This window comes from Perognathus longimembris, chromosome 7 (genome assembly GCF_023159225.1).
Source record: "Perognathus longimembris pacificus isolate PPM17 chromosome 7, ASM2315922v1, whole genome shotgun sequence".
NCBI lineage: Eukaryota > Metazoa > Chordata > Mammalia > Rodentia > Heteromyidae > Perognathus > Perognathus longimembris.
This window is the reverse complement of record NC_063167.1, coordinates 40,734,620-40,759,543: the sequence shown is the minus strand read 5'-3', so window position 1 is coordinate 40,759,543 and position 24,924 is coordinate 40,734,620. Positions and strand designations below refer to the sequence as shown.

The 24,924-nt window shown below is 38.2% G+C and overlaps 1 protein-coding gene across 7 annotated transcripts in view; it reads right to left on the bottom strand.

Moving 5' to 3' along the window:
• Fggy (FGGY carbohydrate kinase domain containing) overlaps positions 1–24,924 on the bottom strand; it is a 380,313-nt gene that overhangs the window by 90,008 nt on the left and 265,381 nt on the right. For all 7 annotated transcript variants that reach the window (XR_007211617.1, XM_048351429.1, XM_048351432.1 and 4 more), the window contains 2 exons: positions 13,066–13,127; positions 1,868–2,015 (listed from right to left, as the gene is read on the bottom strand). Coding sequence is in view for 6 of the 7 variants with exons in the window: in XM_048351429.1 (XP_048207386.1) it covers positions 1,868–2,015; positions 13,066–13,127 (210 nt within the window). In the remaining variant the exon portion in view is untranslated. The remainder of the gene's footprint in view (positions 1–1,867; positions 2,016–13,065; positions 13,128–24,924) is intronic.

Genomic DNA, 24,924 nt, shown 5'->3' with positions numbered 1-24,924 from the left:
AAAAGGGAGAATGGAGAACTGAGAAAAGGTGATACTGGTAGCAGATGGAGTCTAAGAGTCAAGATGTGCTCTGGAAAAGCATTTTCCTTTTGCAATTCCAAGAGAAAGTACCATGCAATCTATCAAGAATTAGACAAGTGAATACAGAGCCAAATGATAGACACACATGAAATGGAAGGACGGGGACATTCATATGTCAAGTTCTCTCTCCTGTCAAGAACACTGTGATTCCTTGTCCCCAAATCCCCTTCCTCCTTCACTCAGAATCAATGTCACTTATTGTCTAAAGCCTTTCCTGACTTCTGAGTCTGTGTTACACAATCCCCAATCTATTAAGATAGCCCGATGAGTTAAGACACACGTAGGGCTTGAGTACATCTGCCTCCCAAAGGCTATAATATCCCTGAGAACTGAAATTCTGTTAACTTACTCTTCTTTCCCCACCGAATATAGCTAGGCCTGTAATTGTTTCGCACACTAACGTATTTCCAAGTGTGGTAAAATGGTAGCTTATATCAATCCATTTAGACATGAATATTAATAGTAAGTACCTGTCATGGATATTACAACTGATCATCCATGGAATCCATTTGGTACTGGTAAACTTTCTTTTTCTGCAGTGATAAATAGCCTCTTTACTATCTTTTAAAAAAATCTCAACAAAACTAACCATAGCCTATAGATACTTTGAGCTTTAATTTTTTGTTGTTGTTGTCGTTGGTGGGGGTGGGGGTTATCATGGTGGGGTGTGAACTCTAGGCCTGGGTGCTGTCCTTGAGCTCTTCAGCTCAAGTCTAGTACTCTATTATGTTGAGTCACAGCACCCTACTTCCAGTTTTCTGGTGGTCAGAGATACAAGTTTCACAATCTATACTGCCCCAGCTGGTTTTGAACATTGATCCTCAGATCTCAGCCTCCTGAGTAGCTAGGATTATAGGCATGAGTCACTGGCACCTGGCTGAGCCTTGATGTTTTTAGAAGTAGTAGGACTAAGCCACCCTGTGTCCAGCTGCACCCTGTGCTTGTAACTTGCATTTTTCACAGCCTCCATTTGAACTTCCCACTTGAAACTTCCCTTATGCTTGACTTCTAGACTTCTTGATTTCTTGCATGCTTCTTATTTAGCCCTTGGAGAAGCTCTGCTTCTCCAAATTTAATTTCCTTTGTCTATCCTCGAACCTGATTCCTAATTGCCAGCCAGCTCCCGGCCAACACACCTGTTCTGGCTCTAAGATGCATCTTTGCTTAGGTGGTTGTAAGTTTACCCACCAAGTTCATTTAGGCTCTACAGGAGAACCCAGAATGCCTAGACTGGACGTGAACCTAAAGGTTACTAAGAGTTAGCTTTATCCTCCAACAGAAGTTATTAGTTACAGTGATTCTCAACAAAGTTAAGAATGTATTGCCATAGACTCTGAACAGTTCTAAGTCAGAGCTGAGGCTTGTTTAGGTCCTTGCTGTGACAGTAGAACCATGAGTGGCAACAATTACCATGGATGTACCAGCTTAGAGATGGGGATGGAAAACATGACTTTACAGAGACAAGAGCAAAAATCATGCAGGCATGACTTTTGGTCACATCAGGAGACAAAAAGCAGCAGTAGCTGAACATAAGAAATGCTACTTAGAATGTGCTCAAGAGTGTCTCAGGAACAATGAGAACTTTGAGCAGATTGTCCTGCGAACAGCAAAAAAGCCTTCACAACAGCAATGCATTTGCAAGAAGCAAGCGCACTAGTGGCTATTTTACCTTTTCTTTTTCCTCCTCTTCCCCCTCCCCCCTTCTTCTTTATTCTCCTTACTTTGTTTCTTCCAAACGTTGGGGCTCTTTGGCCTGTCTTTAGTGCAAGGACTGGCTGTTACTTACCATGCCCTTTAGTGTCAGATCTGCTAAGGGAGAGCGGTTTCCATGGAAATCTGGCCAAACATGTAAATCAACAGTGAGGAAACCCACAGGCTGAGCTTTCTTAATCAGATCCAGGTGACTGTTCAAATATGCATATATACTCTGGCATCTGGAAGAGAAGTGGATTTTGTTTTTAGAAGGGGAAGGGGGTAGAGCCAGGAAAAGAATTGTTCTGTAGAAAGAAACCATTTGTACTTCCCATATCAGACCCAGGAAAGCAAGCAGACTCCTAAAAGCTTCAAAGAAATGAATCTAGCACATTCTCAAGTCACACTGCACTACCACAAAGAAAGAATGCCATTCCTAGTGAAAAGTGAAATGGTTTGGAGACTGAAGACAAGACCTAGGAGTGGCTTTACTTCTTGTAAGCATGTAACTATGGGAAAGTTATTCAAACCTTTAGAACTACCCTCTTCTCATCTGTAAAAACAGATAACACAATTCTTGTCCAACTTACCTCATGGGGTTACAGGAAAGATGAAAGAAGATTATGTATGTGGGACATAGCATTCTGTAAGCTGTGCAATACAGTACATATGTAAAGGATTTATTAAATCAGTCTTCCTAATTGTAATAACAATGATGAGATGACAAATGGAGACAAATACACATCCCTGGATTCAATAGAGGAAGTTGCTAAGGGAAGTGAATCTGTGCCATGAATTCAGTTAGGATCAGGAGTCGAAGATTTGATTTTTAACCTTGACCTAAGAAATGGCATGCGTAGGTTTCTCTCTCTCTGTCTTTGCCTCTTTTTCTTTTGATGGTCCTGGGGTTTGAACTCAGGGCCTGAGCACTTTCACTGAAGTTCTTTGCTCAAGGCTAGCAGTCTACCATTGAGCCACAGATCCACTTCTGGCATTTTGAGCAGTTAATTGGAGAAAAGAATCTCATGGACTTTCCTACCTGGGCTGGCTTTGAACTGCTATCCTCAGATCTCAGCCTCCTGAGTAGCTAGGATTACAGGCTTGAGCTACCAGAGCCTGGAGGTTTTTGGGGTTTTTTTTGTTGTTTTGTTTGGTTTTTTTTTCTCTTTTTAAGGTTTAATTTCTTCAGAAATTAAAGAATGAAGGCATAAGGTAAACTTGCAAATCTTTCAAATATTCAGGTGAAAGGAAGACAGAGAGAAGATGAGGACCTTCAGAATCACAACAGTGTTGGGTTCAGATCTTGTTTAAACTTGTCTTAAATAGGTATCATGGCTTAGCCTTTCTATATTCTGGTTTTCCCATTCATAAAGTCAGTATAGTGATACCTTTTTTTGCTGGGTTAATTCTTACTGTAGGGCACAAAGACTAAAGGCAGATAGCTCTGCCTTGCCCAAAGATGCTGGCCTCCTAGGCTTTCAAAAATGATCCAGAAATACAGTGGATATATCATAGGTCAGTTTCTCTTGTCTCTTCCCCCCAGTGTCCTTGGATCTATATGTTTAAAAGTTAAACACATGGCTTGAGTAATGCTAGAAAAAGGTATAGGAAATCAATGGCCAGGGTAGTTAATACCCAAGACATCTCACATAATATTTATGATTTGCATTTATCAAATGCTTTAGAAGAGTCAGCAAATTCTAGTTTTAGATTTGGCCAAGCTCTCTAAACTAAGTTTAAGAAAAAAAAATGGAAAAGTGGCTTCCAAATTCTCTTTCCTTTCGTTACTCTTATCAAATAAAGATTTCATTTAGTACTCCAATATACAAAATACAAGAGAACAAAATTTCTGTGTTTGCATAATAAGTGTGTGCAAATGTGTGAGTGTGTAATGTGTATTGATTGGAGGCAGAGACAGCTTTACACACCGGTAATCTCTTTGCTTCCTGCTTCAACATGTCATTGCTACCTGTAAAGTCTTCTGCCTCCAGTCACATTGGAGGAATGGGCTATTACTGGGGAAAGTCTCCACAACTCCAGGGGCAGCAGCTGTTATCCCCTGAGCATGCATCAGACCTATCACCACTGGCCTGAGGAAGGAAGCATCACTAATGCACTCTGCACAGAGAACTCAGATAGGCCAGGGGCCAGACAAACCCTTCTCTGGATGACTTTGAAGCTATGTGTCACAAATCAAAAATTATTTGTCAAGGCTTCACTCTCAAACCCTGTTTTAGAACATTCTGTTATGGTTTTAGGAAAAGATCCTCTGAGCCGTCATAGAAGGTAGAGCGAGAACAATTACTGGGAGTAGAATATGATCACATCCTGGTTTTCTGTCTCCCATATCTCCTTGCTTCTGGTCCAATTGAACCATTTTCCTTACAGAAGCCTCAAGAACATCCGTTGTAGCCAGCAGCCAAGCATCTGCACAAACCCGGCCACTTTCCATTACAGAATAGCATCACTGCTCTTAGAATAAAGGGATCTTTTCTTTCTTTCTTTTTTTTTTTTTTGGCCAGTCCTGGGCCTTGAACTCAGGGCCTGAGCACTGTCCCTGGCTTCTTCCCGCTCAAGGCTAGCACTCTGCCACTTGAGCCACAGCGCCACTTCTGACCGTTTTCTGTATATGTGGTGCTAGGGAAATCGAACCCAGGGCCTCATGTATACAAGGCAAGCACTCTTGCCACTAGGCCATATCCCCAGCCCAAGGGATCTTTTCTTAAAAGGAGGAGGAAGGGGGGGAGGAAGAGGAAGAGGAGGAGAAGAGAAGAAGAAGAAGAAGAAGAAGAAGAAGAAGAAGAAGAAGAAGAAGAAGAAGAAGAAGAAGAAGAAGAAGAAGAAGAAGGAGGAAGAGGAGGAGGAGGAGGTGAAGCAGCAGCAGCAGCAGCACATGTCTATAAATCTTTTTATCTTCCTCTCAAGGAATCTCAGAACAGAGCAATTGGTTTCAGACATCTGGGTCAATAACAACCTATAGGCCTAATTACTATTGATTTGTCATTGTCTCATTTGCTGTGGATCTTTGCAAACAGTGAGATTCATTTAGCCTCTATATAGATGGCCACTCATGCACTAATGAGGTCCCTGGGGACTGAGGCATATGCCGCCCCTTTGACTCCTAACCTCCTCGCAGCTGTGTGTTTATTCTTTGAATGCAGCCATTCCCCTACATGTTTTTTCAATTATTCCTTACCATGTGTGTTATCCGAGTATATCATTCAAAATGAAATGCACTTGGAAAACATTAAAATCACTAATGCACATCATTATTCATCTAATTTTAACCTTGCACCATGTCTTTTACTTCTGATTTTGCTTCATTTTGTATGGTATAGTAATCCCTTCCCAAGTGGCAGTCTGCCCTTCTTCCAACCGGGGCATCACGTCCTAACTATGCTGTCTATTGGACATCCTTCTCCATCTTATGAACGCCCTGCTCCTAGAACTGTCTCACAGGGAGAAGTTCTTGCTGTCCATGTTCATTGGATCATGGTGAGGTAGTTTCAACAATCATAAAGTGACCGCACCAAGTACTATTTGGGAGAGCAAGCACGCTAAACCTCTGAGAGTCTAGTTCACTCTCCTGTAGTAGGGGACAATACCTTCTATCTTATGAGCTGACAGGAAGATGAAATGCAGAGCTCTGAGCACTATGAAGTGGCAAATGATCGACAAGTAGTTCCTTTTCCTCTGCTATAACAGACTTAATATTTTTCGGACGTACTATATTGCTTACCATCTTAAATGCAGACAGTGCCCCTGGAATCTTTCCATTTCCCTCCCTTTCCATAAAGCAATGCATTCTTTGGATGCCTAGAAATATGATGACCATGCTCTTAACCCAAAAGTCAAAACACACAGTAGGACAAGATTATTTGTATCCTTCCTAAAAGTAAAAGAAAGTTCCTTCCTTTTAACCCAATGCACTGTGTGTTTTACTGAAACTCATTCTCTATAACTGATTGCACAATTTTCTGCCCATTCCATTATTTGACCCCCTCTTCATCTGATCTCTTTTACTTCAAGAAAACTCTCTTGATTTTTCTACCTTCTCAGCATGTGAATCTCTTCATCTACTTGACTCTTTAATTTGTGAGCTCTTTCAGAATCCTGCATTTGGTCCCTTCTTACTTCTTTTATTCTCTTGGCAGACTCATCCTTCCTCATGGCTCTAGTAGTGACAATTTCCAAATGTATGTCCTTATTACCTGCCCATTTCTCTCATGACTGCCAGATCAACTATCCAACCACCTACTAACATGCCTCTTTTTGGATGTCCAAAGGTAACTCAGAAAGGTGTAATATGACACACATCATCTTTGATATGATCACTTTTCCTTCGCTTTCTTGCTCTAATCAAAATCAATATCATGGGCCAAGAATGTGGCTTAGTGGTAGAGTGCTTGCCCAGCATGCATGAAGCCCCTAGGTTCGATTCCTCTGCACCTCATAAACAGAAAAGGCCAGAAGTGGCGCTGTGGCTCAAGAGGTAGAGTGCTAGCCTTGAGCAAAAAGTAGCCAGAGACAGTGCTCAGGCCCTGAGTTTAATCTCCAGGATTGGCAAAAAAAAAATAAAAATAAAAAAATCAATATCACTTGGGCAGTTGTCTACGCACAACCGCTTGAGGGGCAGCTCAGAATAGGGATCATTTGTTACTCATGCACTCCTTCATTAAACCTTTCACCAGGACTTAATTCCTTCTTCTGAATATCCCTGTCAACTAGCAAAGTTTTCTTCAGTTTTATTAGGCCACCTTCAAATACCAGGATGAAAGCTTTGGCCTCCAATTATAGATCCCTGATTGAAATCTTGCCCCTTCCACATTTTCTGGGAAATTATTTTACAGTATAAGTATGACTCCTCTATCCCTAACTATCTAAAACCCTGCAATGGCTCATGACCTAGCACAGACTTCCTTCCTGACACAAGAATTTCTTCACTGGTTATCTCTCACCTTGTACTTCCCATGATCTAGCCACATTAAAGTACCTTTTATGAAAAAGGTAGTTTTAATAAAGTTAAACGATTAAACTACTTTTTATTAAAATGTGTTGGGTTCTCTGCCTTGTACCCTTTTTCTTTAGCAGGAGCTCTGCTTACCTTTTTCTTTAATTAATCTTTGGTGGTTTATGTTTCCAAAAAAAGCACTAAATTATGTTTTGCTTTTGTAATCTGTATGCCTTCCATGTTTGCCTCTTCTGCTTCCACTTTCCCACAATCCCTTTCCTTGCTTTCTTTACCTTCCTGATAGCAATCTTCATTCCTCAGCTTTGCTACCACCTAGAGGCCTTTCCTAGTCTCAAGTCCCCCCAGCACTGAATGCAGCCTCACCTATTATCCTGCAGCCTCAAAGAGGAAAAGAGGAGGGGTCCTGGTATCTCACACACACTGAGAAGTGGACTTAAAAATTGTAATGAAAATTTTCATAACAGAGAATAAGTGAATTTTAAGCATTTGTCTTCAGTGGGTTTATGGGAATAAGTGGAGCCCAAAAGGCTAGGGGGGTAAATCAGATAAAGAAAAAAATGCATCATTCTCAAGCGTATAACATAAAAATGTAGGGAGAGTGATTAAAAAGGAAGGTTGGCTTTCTGTTATATTGACATACTCTCTTCTGGATATATGTGAAGAAATGGTACAGTAGGGTTATATGGAAGTTTTATTTATACCTTTTGAAAAATCTCCATATTGATTTCCATAATGTTTGCATAGTTTACATTCGTACCAATAATATGTAAGGATTTGTTCCCTCTTCCCAGCATCACTTGCATATCTATGTTTATTGCAGTACTTACTATTGACAATAGCCAAATAACAGAATCAGCCAAGGTACTGCAAAACAGATGAGTGGATGAAGAAGATGTGATGTCTGTCTGTCTGTCTGTCTGTCTGTCTATCTATCTGCCTACCTACCTATCTACATCTACATAGATATATACATATAGATACATTATATATATATCACATCACACATAATGGATGAAAAAATGTGATATGTGTATGTGTGTGTGCACAGCCATAAAGAAAATGAAATAATGTCATTTGCAGGAAATCATGCCATTTCCAGTTATACAGAAGGCAGAGACAAAAGAATTATGGTTTGAGATAAGTCCATACTAAAGAGTTAGAATGATCTGTATGGGGTGGTCCAGCCCTGTAATTCCAAATCCAGAGGAAGTATAGTAGAGGATTCTAGTCTGAAGCCAGTCTAGGCAAAATCATAAGAGCCCAACATCACAGAAGAGAAGTTTTCTAAAATCTCTGATGTTACCAGAATTTCAATCTGAGACACTGTTAGTCATGACATATATAGAAAGAGCTAAAGTTGCAACAATATAAAGTGATCTCTGGCTAAGAAGTAAATGATGTAGTTATTTAGCATCATGGAAAAAAGACTCTGGTTCCCAGTTTGCATGCATGGAGACATCTATTTATGGTTTACCTAATTTATAAGCTTACAAGGCATTCTATTCAGTGATTAGGCCTAAAAGGATTATGGAAAATCAAGAAGAAAAAAATACCCAATATGTTTATCAATACTTGTTTGCTCAATTTCAAACAAGATTTGCTGATGCTAAGCTCTGAGATGAGGTGATCTGCACTGATGATTCCAGAAAGTCCCAAGTCACAAAAGAAGCAGCAAATGGCTACAGATCCTTAGGGATTCATTCTCATTTTCAAACAAGAGCAGCTATGCCTATTTTATTCTAAGACCTAAAAAGTCTTCTTGTATTCATAAATCTGATATTATTACAGATGCCCTTTCCTTTGCAAGACAATAGAAGGTGGAAAAAACCTACTATTCATTCATGGAATATATCTCTGATCTGGAGATAAAATTTGAAAGTCAGCCAAATATAGAAGGAAATGAAGTCAACAGTATAGTTGGGATCACCTTGGAAGAGAGAGCAGAAAAAAATAAAAACAGAAAAAGAGGGCCAGAAACATGGCTGTGTGGAACACTAATACTGATGGTCAAAAATGACTATGGGCTTTAAAGGGAGGAGTTGGAGACATGCAAAGAAACAGGAAGAGGGTGACATTCTAGAAAGCCAAGAAAAGAGACAGAAGAAAGAAACAATCATTGGTGTCAACTGCTAAGAACTCAGGAACTGGGTTAAAAATGTATACATGTAGCAATGCCTAAGTCAACAATGACCTTAACCTCAAATGTTTCAGGGAAGTGATGTGACAGAATTCAAATTAGAGTTAGTAAAGAAGGAGAGAAAATAGGGAAAAAGAATAATCAAGCAGTTAGGCAAGGCTTTGGAGAAATTTATCTCTAAGGAGGAAAAATCCAGGAAAGCAGATGGAAAAGAGAAAACTATTATGATAACTAATTCTGGAGAGGATAACAGAATTAGTTCTCAGTAGTTTGGTCGTATTCAGTTTCTAATGCCTTCTCAAATAGATCACTGAACTCAGATTAACTTCTCAGAGGTGCTCAGGCTGATCTTCCAATACTATCAAACAATAGTTAGATTTTGAATTCGCTTTTCTGAACCCCAAATCTAGTACTTATTTCTTGTGGCTCATGAATGTTATGATTTTTTTCAAGAATGTGACAAAAGCTATCACATTCTATTTATCTTTGCAGAAATCAATACATAACATGTTTTGTTGAGCTTGGTGCACATCCTAAGGGGCTCACTGATGACTTGAAATCAAGGATCCTTGATCTAGGTTATACTACCTCTAATCAGATAAAAGCCCAGTTGCTGAGGGTACATGGTATACGCCATAAAGAAAAGCTTATGCTTATGTAAGCTTATGCTTACACTTCCTGTACTACAGTGAGCATGTACATGTACTACATTCTGCTCAGTGTAGTTATGCCACATGTGAAGCAAATTCCTTGGTGGAATTGCACTACTTAATCTAAGTACCTAAACCCAAATCATTTTTATCATTGCCACTGAATAAACATATAAGGTGCTTAATATTGTTATATATAGTGAGGTATGGAGACATAAAGGGATTGGGAAAATTACCCACAGCCACATAGATAGTAGCCAAGACAGCTGAGACATGAGTCTGTTATCCATCTTGTCAGACTTTTAGCCTTTTGCCATGTGCTGCCTACATGAGGTTTCTCCATGTGCCTGATAAAACAGCTTTTTTAGCTGGGTGCTGGGGGTTCATGCCAGTAATCCTAGCTATCTAGGAGGCTGAGATCTGAGAACCATAGTTTGAAACAAGCCCAGGCAGAAATGTTCATGAGACTCCAAATAATCTCTAAGTAACCAGCAAAAACAAACAAAAATGAACAAAAAATCTGAAGTGGATGTGTGGCTGAAGAGGTAGGGCCACCAGCCTTCAGTTAAAAATACGTAAGAGCATTGGGCCCTGAGTTCAAGTACCAGCACATAAAATCAAAAGAAAAAAAACCTAATCCTTTCTCTTCACAAAAACATCCAATAACTAGGCATAGTTATGACAATCATTTATCATTTACATGCCATTTTAATTTTTTAATTTTAAGTTTTAATCTTTTCATTTCAAAAATAACTTTTTTTTCTTTATATATATATTTTTATTATCAAACTGAATTACAGAGAGGCTACTGTTTCATACATTAGGCATTGGATACATTTAAGAGAAGGAATCTGCTCTACTGGAAGTCCATATCATAGCAAGAAGTCACACAAATAACTTTTAGATTTGCACAAAAGTTACAAAATCATTCCACAGAATTCCCTTTTACTCATCACCTAAGAAACAAACAAATAACGACATTAATGTGTGTTTTTTTCCCAGAGCTGAGGACCGAACTCAGGGCCTAGAGCATGCCAGGCAGAAGCTCTTCTGCTGAGCCAAATCCCCAGCCCCATTAATGTTAATTAATCTATCAACATTTGAATTGAGTTTCATGCAACAAATGTTCTTTTTTAGTCCAGAACTGAATTACCTTCTTACATGGCTTTTATTTGCAGTGTCTCTTTAGTCTCCTCTAATCTGGGTAAATTCTTTGATATCTAATTTGATGTCTTTTAGGTATATTCACAAACTATTTTGCAGATGGTCCTTCAGTTTGCGTTTGTCTGATATAGCCTCAGTTTACATCAGGGTTACATATGTCGAGCAAGAACATCATAGAAATATTGCTGTTTCCTCATTGCGTGGTAATGGTAGATATATGGTATCAGTAAACCTATTGCTGGTGGTGTTAACTATGATGACTAGAAAGCACTGTCTTCTAGACTTAGTCACTCTGATGCAACTAGGTTTTGTTTTCACATAAGCAAGTATATCACAGTGATGTCCTTTGGGATTGTGCAGATATCTGGCTTTCCATTATAATTTCAGCAGACAATTTATAATATTGGATAATTCTTCCTTGCAAAAATGATTACTGTGGAATTCACTTCATAATAATTTTCTATTTCCATTATTTTCTTTCATTTTTTCTATTATTTTCTACATTCATCAGTTGTAAGTTTACTGTCCTTACAAGAAGCTCTGTTCTTTCTTCTTCACTTATATACCTCTCTAATCTGTATTCATGGAGTTCTTTGTTGAAATTATTGTTTATTTTGTTGATCAAATGATCCCCAATTTAGCCACAATGGTTCATATGTATACTTATTCTTTTCTACTGGTCATGGGGCTTGAACTCAGGGCCTGAGCACTGTCCCTAAGCTCTTTTGCTTAAGGCCAGTGCTTTACCACTTCGAGCCACAGCTCCACTTTGGCATTTTTTGGTGTTAAATTGGAGATAAGAGTCTCAGAAATATTGCTGTCCAAGCTGGCTTTAAACTCTGATCCTCAGATCTCCTAAGTAGGTAGGATTATACGAGTGAGCCATCATTGCTTGGCTTATTCTTATATATTTGCCAACATCAGCCAGAGAAATTACACATCCTTGTAAAAAGTCATGATTACTTTTATTGAAAAGCTAAGTGAAAGATATTTAGAAACCACAGAGTGCTTGGTTGTGCAAATTGATGTCATTTCTTCTCATCTGAGACAGGTAATAAACTTGGTACTCTTCTATGAATATATGTATCTCTATATTCTATTTAACTCAAGATACTTATGACTTATCTAAATTTGTAGCTAGCTATATATGAAATGTTGTAAGTTGATACTTCTTCTGATTTCCATGTAGTTCATTCTAATTTTGTGAGAAATCTGGCTTTCATTATTCACCATATATTCATGTATGTGCTCAAGTACAGTATGTACATAAAGCCTTTTCAGAAAGGCAAACCAATACCCCTATGAAAAGCAAGTTTACTAATTAGAAGTACAAGATTTATATAAAGGTTATTTTATCTTTAGTCAAGATATTGTCAAGGTATTATTTCCCAAAGTTACATGAGTTCGTTCTTGCCTTTCCTTCTCCTTTTAGTGTGGTCCCTCTATTCACTTATAATACAGTAGGTTTGCTTTGTTGTTATTTTTTCACTATTGATATTATTTTTTCCTCCCTCACCATAGACATACATCCTGATATCTTCCTCTCTCCCTTATATCCTTTCCCTCCCTCTCTTCTATTACTCCTTCCTTCCTTCCTTCCTTCCTTCCTTCCTTCCTTCCTTCCTTCCCTCCCTCCCTTCCCCTCCTTTTCTTCCTTTCTCCCTACTTCCTCCTCTCCTCTCCTCTCGCTTCCTCCCTTCCTCCCTCTCCCTTCTTTCCATCTTCTAATCATTTTAGGGAAACATATAACATCACCATAGTTCTATGACAAAAGATGTACTGTCTAGTCTTTCCATCTACCTATCCTCTATAGATAAATAATCTCAGTACTTTGTAACTCAATCTCTTTTTCACAAATATATATATATATGTATATACGCACACACATGAAAAGTAGTACTTTGGGAACATTCCTTCACACTCAACTTTATCAGTATATATTTGCACTACACACACATTTACACTTAATCTGTACTGGACAACACTCCCTCCCTATCAGGTAGTGTCCTTACTTTTACAGATGATGAGACAGACTACAATAACTTCTGCAAGGTTGCAAACCTAGTAAAGAGTAAAGCTGAGATATGAATGAACCCTAGAAGTTTGACTTTGGAATCCAGGCACCTTCATCTATATCAAAAGTTTCTCATCCATATCGTAAATACTTTGGGGATTGCTATGTGCTCTGAGTTCCCTTAATTCATTCTAAAAACCAACACATACATGTTCTGGACCATCTGAATGAGTATCTTAAGTGCCATCAGGCATTTTCTTTGTCCATGACATCTGAAAAGCATGTAACTGCCAAAAGCAAATGACTCTCATGCAGTCACACAAGAAAGCTATAGGGGGAACAGAGTGAACAGTACCTGGCTGTGGCCTTGGCTTGTAGTTCAGAAAAGGCAGCGTGGCCCTGCACCATGTGTTCTATCTACAAAACAAGAGAAATGGGTCAAATTTATGGCTTCTCTAATTTTTTTTTCTACTAATATTGGGACTTGAACTCAAGGCCATATACTCCTGCTCGGCTCAAGCCTGGGCTCTACTACTTGAGCCAGGTCTGGCTTTTTCCTTGTAAAGTAGAGATAAGGGAATAATTAGCACAGGTTTAGGCTAGTCACAGCAGAGGATCACAAGAGCCCAATAGCTATGCCCCTATGAATGCATTAGATAATGCTAGTGAAATTAACTCCATGTTATGGAAACAACTGTTATATCACCATTATAATCACTTTCAACATGCCATGTGAAACCATAGCTTCTATTGTTGATGATCCTCTCGTATCCCCTTCCTGTGGTTGTACCCGCACTATCACTGTATCTCATCTGAGTAAACTGGATACTATATATACTGGTATTAGAACTAGGGAAGTGAAAGGGAATATCAAAATCAAGAGACAAAGGATAAAAAGACAAACGACTACAAAAGCAATACTTGCAAAACCATTTGGTGTAAACCAACTGAACAACTCATGGGGGAAGAGAGAAACGGGGAGGGGAGAGGGGGGAGTGAGGGAGGAGGTAATAAACAGTACAAGAAATGTAACCAAGACCTAACGTATGAAACTGTAACCTCTCTGTACATCACTTTGACAATAAATAAGAAAAAAAAAAAAAGAATCTCACCAACTTTTCTGCCCAGGCTTTTTAAACCATAATCTTTAGACTTCACTCGCCTGAGTAGCTAAGATGACAAATGTGAGCCATCAATGTCCTGTTTATATTATCTTTAAGCTAGAAAATAAGTATCACAATGTTTGTTTCTTTGTAAAGACTAGACATTAAAGGCTAATTCAGCATGAGTATCTCAGCTCTTTCAGAAATCTAGCTTTGTTTTCTTGGATTTATAAAACAGGAAAGTTTATAGAGAAGAGTAGCAACAAAGAGTTCAATCAAGGTGAAACTGGTGGCAGTAGGCAGCATGTAAACCTACAATGAAGAGTGGAAAAAGTAGGTACCTTGAATTGAATGGTGGAGGACGGGGAGGCTGGCTGTTAAAAGCATCTAATATTTCTGGATCACATCATCTCCCTCTCCTAATCTATGCTGTCACCCCAGAACAGGGTTAAACCTTGAAGTAGTCACTGTGTCTTGCTAATGGGGAATCTTTGATGGAGGGAAAGAATGAGAATAAGAAGACAGAGTCCAGACTTCTAAGAAAGTAATAGAAGTGTCCCAGTGCAGTCAATAGGACTTCCACTGACTGAAAAGTTGTCACAAGTGAAGCCAGGACAGTTCTCCAAGGACACAGATTTCTGAATTCTACAGATAACCAGCTTCTCACTTCTTCCTATGTCTAGGATTCAATTCCAAATTCCCTCAGTGGCTCTAAACAAAACAGTGTGTAATGTACATGGGGACAGAAATGTTTTTCCATACTTTATTCAGCTTGCTAAGATGTAGCCAACCCTGTGCATGGAGGATGAATCTCAGCTGTGCACTGCTGAATGTTTACTTGAATCTCCAAGACTCTAAAACAACCGTTTGGAGGGATTTATTTCCAATCAAACTGGGACAGAATGCCTACTTTGGCTTCATAGAGATCAGCTCTTTGAGTGTATTTCCTAAAAGCCAGAACTGTATACAGAGGAAGAAAATGTCTTCTGCTGCTGGGCTAGGGCTCTGTTTCTCATTAGGTTTGCAATTTCTGAGCAAGCCACCAAATGGCTCTGAATCTCAGTAACGTCCTTTACTGTCATCTTTTTAGAAAGAATTGTAAGGAAGATTAACTTGCCTAAGGTCTCAGACGGTGTCTCTTCATATCAAAAGTTCATATTAACTCCTATGTAATACTAAACTTCCAGGTATATTAAGTTGCTGAAGTCCACTGGGGCAGTTTTGTGGTATTGTTTCAAAATAACATTATAGCCATTGGTTATTTCAAAGAAAACAAATCAGGCAAGTCTTAAACATGTAATTCCTACAGGGTCAACTCTGGGTTATGGTGATGAGGCATATTTTGGATCTCAAAGAATCTGCAATCCAGTGAGAGTCTGTATGAGCTGCTTAAAAACTGCTATTGCTGAAAAGCACTGATTACTTCCTTGAGCATATGAATTAACTAAAAACAGGAGAGAAACTTGCCGCCATTTTATATTTCTCTCTCGTCTCACACATCTTCTCTGTGGTTCTTTGTAATTACTTTGGGATAAGGGAAGTAGAGGATTGGTCCAACACATCTTTATGGCACGGAACTGAAAATAGCCCTAAGAAACAATGGAGCCTCCTTAGTACAGACCATCTACCAGGCAACAATGGTGTATATATTCTGAGAAGAGATGACAGTGATATGTTCTCCCCAAATAAGGATTAAGTCATGATCAACCACACCGACTTGGACTACTTAATAATTATATATCCTTCTCTCTTCCTGCCGCCAATTCTTTGTCTATAAAATCTAGAAGCATATGTCTGTACCTGGAAGATGGCTAAAGATGGGCTGAAGTGCTATCCTTCCATGGCTGTCACACAACAAATCTCCTTTTTTTTTTTTTCCTTCACTGTGTCTCTTTATCTGGCCTAAAAGGACAAGTGTCTAGACCTGACATGTAGAACTCCAGGAGTTTGGACCTGGGATTGGAAACTTCTGTCTCAAGCAATAGGATAAATTCATTGTGATGGAGAGTAATGAAGTGAAGTGAGCCACAAGACTGGAATATCATGGTTGTCCAATAAATATTTGTGAAATGAATGTGGAATGAATCAACCATAATGAAGACATAAAATATTAACATATATCACCATATATTTTCTTCTTGGTGGTATGCATCACATTTTACATTTGTATCTATTTGTTCTGGGAACACATTGATTCCATAGTGAGTTTATGTTAAATTAGAGGATAAATAAAGATGCAGAAATATAGATGGATAAGAAGGATGGAAGACAATTAGTATTAAGAGAAAAATAAGTATTTATATTGAATCTGAGGCTATGCAAAATTATTTTGATTTGGGGAGTAATCAATATGGTGAGAAAATCAATATGGCAAAAAACACAGGAAGATGATAAGACAATTCATTAGCAGGAAATGAAAGCAAGGATCAGAGGATGATAGTGCAGGAAGACATTCTCTGCCCTTCTCCAAACAGCATTAATAAACATGTTTTGCAATAATTACTTTATTGATATTACCAATAAATTTTATCCATTGGGATCTTATAAAGCAAGATCTTCATTGTGTTCACTCCTCTGTACCTAGACAATGTCTGACATCTTGAATGAATAAGCAAAGGTAATAAAATTTGTTTTGCAGGTTATGGGGAGTGCCTGTTATATAGGCAGCCTTCACTTCCTAACACTTATTCTGAAAATGAAAGAGTTGCCACCAAAAGAGTAAATGTAGTTGGGAGAATGGAATTTCAAAGGGCTAGAAACTCTTGTTTTTACCTAGCATCTGGTGGTAAAGGCTTCTTCCTGATTGCCTCACAATGAGCAGTCTGTCAATTCACTGAGCACTCATTTCAACAGCCTGGAAGTGCCTGTTCTAAGGGTTGACCTCAGAACTTACATTCTATTCTCTAATGCTTTTGGCACAGTATAGAAGAACATGGTGCCCCTTTAATGGTTATTTATTTCCCAATGAAATAACTAGATTCATAACAAGATTGTGTTTGCCAAGAGTTTGCCTCGGAAATATGCAGACTAAATGCCTCTAAACTCTGACTACATTCTTGTTTCTGCCATCTTCTCAGATGTCAGCTGTGACAGCACCAGGTAAAGAGTGGGCAGGAAGGGCCACCCTGTTGAAATATGATGAGAGCTTGTGATGGGTAGAGGCAAGGCTTCTTTGGGTTAGTGTTTAAGTATAGATAAAGATGGAAAAATTCTCTTATGATACTTTGGATTTTAGGTTCTTCTTTTGGAAAGTACCCTCTTTGATTGGAATATGGAAAAACAAAAACAAAAACAAAAAAGGCAATGCAAGAGGGTAGAAAGCAGAGATGAGAGAACTGGGAGGCCTCTGGCCTGGAGACATATTTTATTTGGCATTTGTGTTTTATTAACTAAGACACTACTTTTAAGTTGAGAGATTTTCTTCAAGGTGAAGAGTCTAGTTTCTCTTGGAAAACTGGGGAGTGTAAAACACTGGGCTGCCAATATTTCTTATTCTGGAAGAAGCTGGTTGAGTGGAGATGAGATGATTGACCACTTCATGCAGGCCTGCTCACTCCAGTTAGGGAAAGGCTTACCACTCACTGCCATTGCCAACAACTGTGGCCTGGTGTAATGCATTCATCATAGGGCTGTACTCATACTTTACTAACACTGGAGACACATGGCCCTGTGCTCAGTTGTCTCAGAGGAGAGGAACTGAGTCCTGGAGTAGCTTCTACGGAAGCGAAAAAGATCCCTTTGCCTTTTCTGATTACTCTCATTGAGATTATCTTTCTAGATTCCTTAGACATTTCAATTTTGCTCCCAATGTGGCACAGAGATCACAGGAGAAGGAATCCTAAGACCCTGGGTCAAAGCCTAATCTTAATCAAGATCACCTCTGATTCTAAAACATCTCATAATTACTATGCCAAGAAAACCCAAAATGTGTGTAAAATTCCAAAAAGAACTGCTCTAAAATATCAACGCTATCAGCAAAGAGTTTACAGACAAGGAAAGCATAAAGATACAATTTGGAATTTATTTTGTGAATCATATGTCCCTACAGTCATTTTGTTTAAACAAAGCTCTTAATACAGGAAAGGTTTTCTCTCTTGTTAAAATCAGAATTTATAGGTGAGTGCTGGTGGCTTACACTCTTAATTCTAGCTACTCAAAAAGCTGAGACTTGCAGGATTATGGTTCCAAATTTCCAGGTAGAAAAGTCCATGAAACTCTATCTCCAAAAAGTAATTAGCAAAAAGGCCTGGAGACCCAGATTACGTAGTAAAGCACCAGATGAGCAAGTAAGCTGCGTTGAGTATAGAGCAGTAAGTTCTAACCCCAAGAGCGCACACACACACACAAATTAACAACTGAAAGGTTTTGACAATGAATTAGTCTTAAGAGTGAAAAAAAAACAGCAGAGAAATGTCCACCATTTTTACAACTGAATTTTTTTTTCCACTTGTGTTAACTTGTAACGTCACTCTCTTCTTTTCTTCCTCTTTCTTCTTACTAAAGAACCTTGCACATGATACACAAACACTCTACCACTGAACAACATACCTAGCCTCTGTTTTGGTTTGGTTTTTTTTCTTGACACAAGAACTTTCTTTGCAGCTTCAGGCTGGTCTTGAATTTGTGACCCTCCTGCCTCTGTCTCTCTAGTGCTGGACCACATACCTAGCTACTTTGGACTAATATGTTATTTTAACGATTTACTTGTGGGTTTCTTACCTAGAAGTAAACATACACGTTGCCTGATTTTTATGTCTTGAAAATACGATGAAAGGAGAATGTGCAGCCTGGACTATTTTTTCTATAATGAGGATGAGTACATGGATTTCAACAGTGTACAGTCCCTAAGAGCAAAACACACAACTGAAAGATAATACAATGTGTTTTGTTTCTTTACAACTTGATTAGCTTTACATAGAGTGCTTTCACTTACCACTGGATAAATTCTGATTTAATTCATACCTGGACTATTCACTTTCATCCACAATCAAAGTTGGTAGCTTTGTACAGTTTTAGTCTGTTACTTATTTATAAAACCCACACATGATATACAAGGCTACCTTGTGTGCCAGCATCATTCTAAAATCTAATGAGACAAAGATGAATAACACTCATTGCTTTCACAAAGCTCTATCAAGAAAGGGAGAATGAGAATGCCAGTATCCAAATAGAGCTAAGAATCTTTAAAGATTCAACAAGTGTTAATTGAGCACCTACTCTATTCAGACATGATAAACAGGCATTCAAGATTAAGTGGAGATAAAAAATAACTTAGTCTCTGAGATTATAGAAAGGTAGAAAAAGCTAATAAGTACATATAATTATAATAAAATATATACTGTGAAAAAGTGATTAGAGCTTTGAGGGAAATAGTTATTCAAAGAAGGATAATGGTTTTTAGAAAAATGAGTCAGGAAAGCTCTCTCTGAAGATGAAATCTAAGCAAAGATATTGAAAGGAATAATATCCAATAATGTCCAAGTAAAAGGGAACATCAGATGCAAAGAGTCTATGGAAGTAAAGAGCTTCATATGACTTAAAGACTGATGGAAATCCAGTTAGACAAGGCAGGAAAGTATGAAGGGAAGCTATACAAAGAGTTGTAGGACAGAGTTGTAGGAAAAGGGTCTAACCTATCAGGCCAGAGGAAAGGACAATAGAAAGAATCAATAGTTTTACCTGAGGGGATAAAATAATCCTATTTGCTTCCTTTCTCCTTTTTTGTGGTGCTGGGGTTGGAACCCAAGTCCTTGCATATACTAGGCAAGTACTCTACTACTGATTTACATCTCCATGTTCTACTGCTTTCAAAAACATCACTCAGAGATTTCATTTCTGATAATGTATGAATAGCTTGTGTCAGATCAATTCAGCAATTATAAATACAGAGTATTATAGTATCAAGTATAAATAAACATCATATAAAGGATAAATTTGCCTTAAAGCATAGTAAAATCATTTTTCTGACCACTAGATAGGGGTCAAAATCAAGTAGGAACTAGAGAAGGCTATATACGTGGAAACAAAAATAGTTCTGCATGTATCTGCTAATTTGGAAATTTTTTTTTTGGTCTGGGGAGGCCATTATCAGTGCTATATTGATATAACATATGCAGTCTTTACATATAAGAAATTAGAGGTCAGAAATGAAGTAACTAGTATAGGAAGAAATTATTTTAAAAGAGGATCTTAGAAAAAGTGAGCCAGGGGGAGGGAATTGTGGAGGGGGAAAGGTGGGAGAAAAATGAGGGAGGCAGTAACAAGTTCGATAAGAAATGTACTCACTGCCTTACGTATGAAACTGTAACCCTTCTGTACATCATTTTGACAATAAAATAAATAAAATATTAGAATAATAAACAAAAAGAGAAAAAGAGAGCCAAAGAAAGGAATTCCAACACTGAACACATAAATGCTAGCCCTAATCTCTGATTACATGTGCGCTGCACAAAATACTATAATGAATCCAACTAAAAGAGCTCAATAGAGATTTCAGTAAGTGCTCATTGCAGAAGAAATGAAACAGAGTCTAGTAAATGAGATATCTGCTTAAAAACTTCAATATTTTTAGAGGTAGGTGAATTATTCTGTGTCCCTAGTCACAATGCCCATGATAAGAACCCAAATTTTTAGATAGATGGAGGAAGAGAATACAATCCATAATGAAGAGGAAAGACATTTGGTAGATGTTGAACCTTAGAGGCTAAAGATGTAAGAATTAGAATAAAAGAATTTTAAATCAAGTAGTCCATTAAGCAATGCTCAAGGATGAAAAGAAAATATTTTCAGAATTGGTGAGCAAATAAGAGCTGGGTAAAAAAAAATCCCTATAAAATGGAGATTTTCATATTTAACATAAATAGCTGATAGGTCTGAGGACTGATTGGAGATTATTAGATCAAAGAGTCATGAACTTAAAAATACAGGACAAATGAGAGATGGAGAGAGCAGGACAGAGAGGGAAAGAATATGCATGAGAACATTCTCTGAGAAAAATTACATCCTGAAGTCTCTTAGGGGCCAGTGAGCTGAGAGTCAAAGGTCTTAATATGTATAATCAGAGTCTCAGTAGCAGGGAAATGCTGAAGATTTCCCAGGCTTGAGACAAGACATCATCTTACAAATTCAAGAAGAAAATGAACTCAACACTGAATCTCTGCATACTGTAATAAAAACAAAGATAAAAAGAAAAATCTTAAAAGCAGCCAGAGAAAAATGACCCACAGGGAAGAATAATAAAAACAATGATAGATGTTAAGAAATGTGGTATCAGGGTTAGTCCCACCATAGAGACAACCTGCTTTCAGTCTTTTGGAAATATTCCTTCTCAATTTACTTTCTTATACCCTCACTAAGTTTCACAGTTCTTTTCGCTTTAGACACAGGGACAGAAGTAGAGAGCTATACTGACTCTGGTAGAAAGGCAGAGAAGTCTATGAAACTGAAACTCATCTTTGTCTTGAGAGCTAAGCTAGTCAGAGATGCTAGTCAAATCTGCCCTGCTTGTTTGCAAATTAAAGTTTTAGATGCTGGAAAGCATTTTATATTTTGTATAGCTGCCTACATACATCAAAACCTTTGCATTAAATGAATGGTTTCAAACTCATGATCCTCCTGCCTCCACCTCTCAAGTAGCTGGGATTTCAGACATGCACCATGATACCTGCCTTCAAAGTTTCATCTGGATAAAGAATTGTAAAGCCTTAAAAAAATACCTCAGAAACAATGGTGTCAAAATATAAAACATTCACATCTCTAGATGCTGAAGGAAAAAAAGAAGAAAAAGAAATGGTCAAACACTAGTTCCATGTTGAGCATATATATATATGCATATGTGTATATACATATACATATGAATCTACATGTGTATATATGTGTATATATAGGTGTGTGTGTATTACATATATATAGAGAGAGAGAATGTAAAATAAATACATTTAAATGAAAGAATGTATCTTTTGCTGTTGACCTTATAAGAAATGCTGGAGAAAGCCTAAAGAAAAAAGATATTAGATGGAGATGGAAACAAATCTTAATCAAGAAATACAAGCAATAAAAATGGTCACTTTGTGAGTACATAGAAATACTATCTGCTGGTTATCAGATTGTCTTTGAAGTGTGTATGATTGTTTGCTATGAAACACATTCTGTTTATCCAGAATTCTAATTCTGAAGCCTGAACACTCCGTGTCTTTCCTATACTTCACTATAGAGGTAATTTAGTTTAAAGGAGGTTATAACCGACATAATTCCAATAGATAGAACTGGTGCCTTGTAAGAAAAGAGACAAACGCTAATCCTCATTTTTTTACTTCAATAAAAAATATATAAATGATGGTGCTCGTTACCAACATGAAGACAAATAATGAGGCTCAAGTTTGGCAGCATATCTATTACTACAATCAGAAAACTGGGCATAATCCTTGACATTCTTTCTCACACCTCCCTGACATCCAATCTATTTTCTTCAATGATAGCAATGTTACCGCTTAAAAATCTCGACTCCTCTCTATTCTGAACACCTCACAGCCAATCCATCAAAAAATATCTTGTTGGTTCTACTTTATAACATATCAAAAACTTGATCAGTCTTTACTACTCCCACTATGCATCCCTTTCTAGCTTCTTTCTGGCTTCTCTGTTTTGTCAATGTTGATTGACCCCCTCACTGTTGGTTCTCAACATAGACAACAGCAGGCACAATGAGACTTTAACAATCTAAGTCATATTATATTATGCCTCTGCTCATTATTTCCTTATCATAAAAGCTAAAAGCCTTATCATCACCAATGAAATAACCCCTTTTCTCTGAACTTGTGCTTAATAACCATCACAGTGGTTCATTTTCTATAACTATTGGGCTTCCATGATATTCCTATAATATCCCAGACCTGCATTCTACTCAGAATCTGCACAGTAGTCATTGCCTTGGCCTGCTGTACCTTTCCCCAGGCTTGTAAATGCCTAGTTCCTTCCCTCCATTCTTTGCCCAAATGCTGCATCAGTAAAATCTATCCTGACAACTGGATTAAAACTGCAAACTGCCCATCTGAAGTCACAAGCTATATCCTCTATTATTCTTAATTACTGATAGCTTAAATGTGTTTATTGGCATTATCAGTCTCCTGTCAGAATGTATGCTTGAGAAGGCTATAGACTTGAGGTCATAGGACAACAGAGGGTGTTTTATTCATTTCTATCTTCCCATTTGGAACATTACCTTACATTTAGTGACTACTCAATAAATACCAGTTGTATAAATAAACTCAATGAAGAATTTGGACTTTGCTCTACAGACAACTGAAGGGCTATCTCTGTCTGAGAAGAATTTTGTAGCTGCAGTGCAGACAAGGGATTAGAGGGAGCAAGATTAGAAACGAGAAACCCATTAGGAAGTTGTGCTGGAATCCAGGTGAGTACACAAAAGATACCATGAGAGCCAGGGAAAGGGGAGGAAAGGGAGGCATTTATTTTTACAGAGCTGAAGTGTGTATCCATGAAGGCATTCCAATTAGTTCAGAGAAGTGCTGGCGACATACCTCAGTCCACACAGAAAACCCATTAATAATGACACACACATCTTTCTTGCATGCCTCCACAAATCCTGCCAACTGTATCTGCTACAAGATAACTTAAAAGAATATCACCCTATAACTGGAAATAGTTGCTCTTTTGTTTCTTTGTACCAGTCTTGAGGCTTGAACTCAGCTCTTTTCCTCAAGGCTAGCTCTCTACCACTTGAACCAGAGTGTTTTTGGTGGTTAATTGAAAAGTCTCACAAACTTTCCAGAATGGGATAGCTTCAAACCACGATTCTCAGATCTCAGCACCTGAGTAGAACAGATTATAGGCAAGAGGCATGTGACTTCTTGTTTTTTTTTTTTTTTTTTTTTTTTGCCAGTCCTGGGCCTTGGACTCAGGGCCTGAGCACTGTCCCTGGCTTCTTTTTGCTCAAGGTTAGCACTCTGCCGCTTGAGCCACAGCGCCACTTCTGGCCATTTTCTATATATGTGGTGCTGGGGAATTGAACCCAGGGCCTCATGTATAAGAGGCAAGCACTCTTGCCACAAGGCCATATCCCCAGCCCGGCATGTGACTTCTAAAGGGAGTCTAAAAGAGAACTATATATATAACACTCAGAAAGGTAGTTCTCTAAGAGTCAGTTCTAGTCTGAGAAAGATTTGGGGCCTCTGGTGGGCAAATTAGGTTTGAACTATATGTTTGAAGAGTTAAAATGACCTGTAAACCTTTCATCTGATTACCTCACCACTCTCAACTTGATTCTTCACTAATAAAAACCAATATCATAAAGCCTATTTCTCAAGGATCAGAAGAAACACTGAATCATAATGGGCCTTTAAGTACCTGGCATGAAACAGGTACTCATCAAGTATGAGCTCCTACCTTTTCAGTAGGCTGCAGGGCTAGTACAGTCTATTTTTATGTGTTATGATAAATTGTAATGATCAGTTCTGCAACCAACTTTTTCATTTGCTGAGGATCTACTGGAGCAATCTCATTCTAGCCTGGCCCTGTATAATTGATCAAGAAGTCCCTGTAACATGATAGAATGACTTACTGACTGAATGAATAAAATCATTATGTCCACAGTCTATACAGAACTGTGCACACTGCATATTCATCTCTCTCTCTCACATACACACACACATACACACACACACACACACACACACACACACACACACACACACACCCCACCACCACCACCACCAGACTATCATCCAGTGAAGCTTGGTCCCACAAAGAGCAGCCTTATTGCTGAGATGAGCACATAGTCTCACTCAGTGAACATATCCTACAATCCCAAGCACACATAACATATCAAGTGACTCAAGTTCCTAATTTGGTGTTAAAATAAAACAATCCCATGTTAGCCACTCATTTGAATCAATTGTTCCAGAAAGTCAATGCTACAGAGAAGTAGCTTAGGAACATGACTCAGTCTCCTTTACCCAATGCCTCCTCCAATAAAAATGACTTCAAAATAACACAGGCAAGAACAGTTGGAGGGGGAAATGGCCAAGCTTGTTGGAAATAAGCACCAACATCTGGATGCAGTGAATGTAGGGCTTGGTGTATTATGGAAAAAG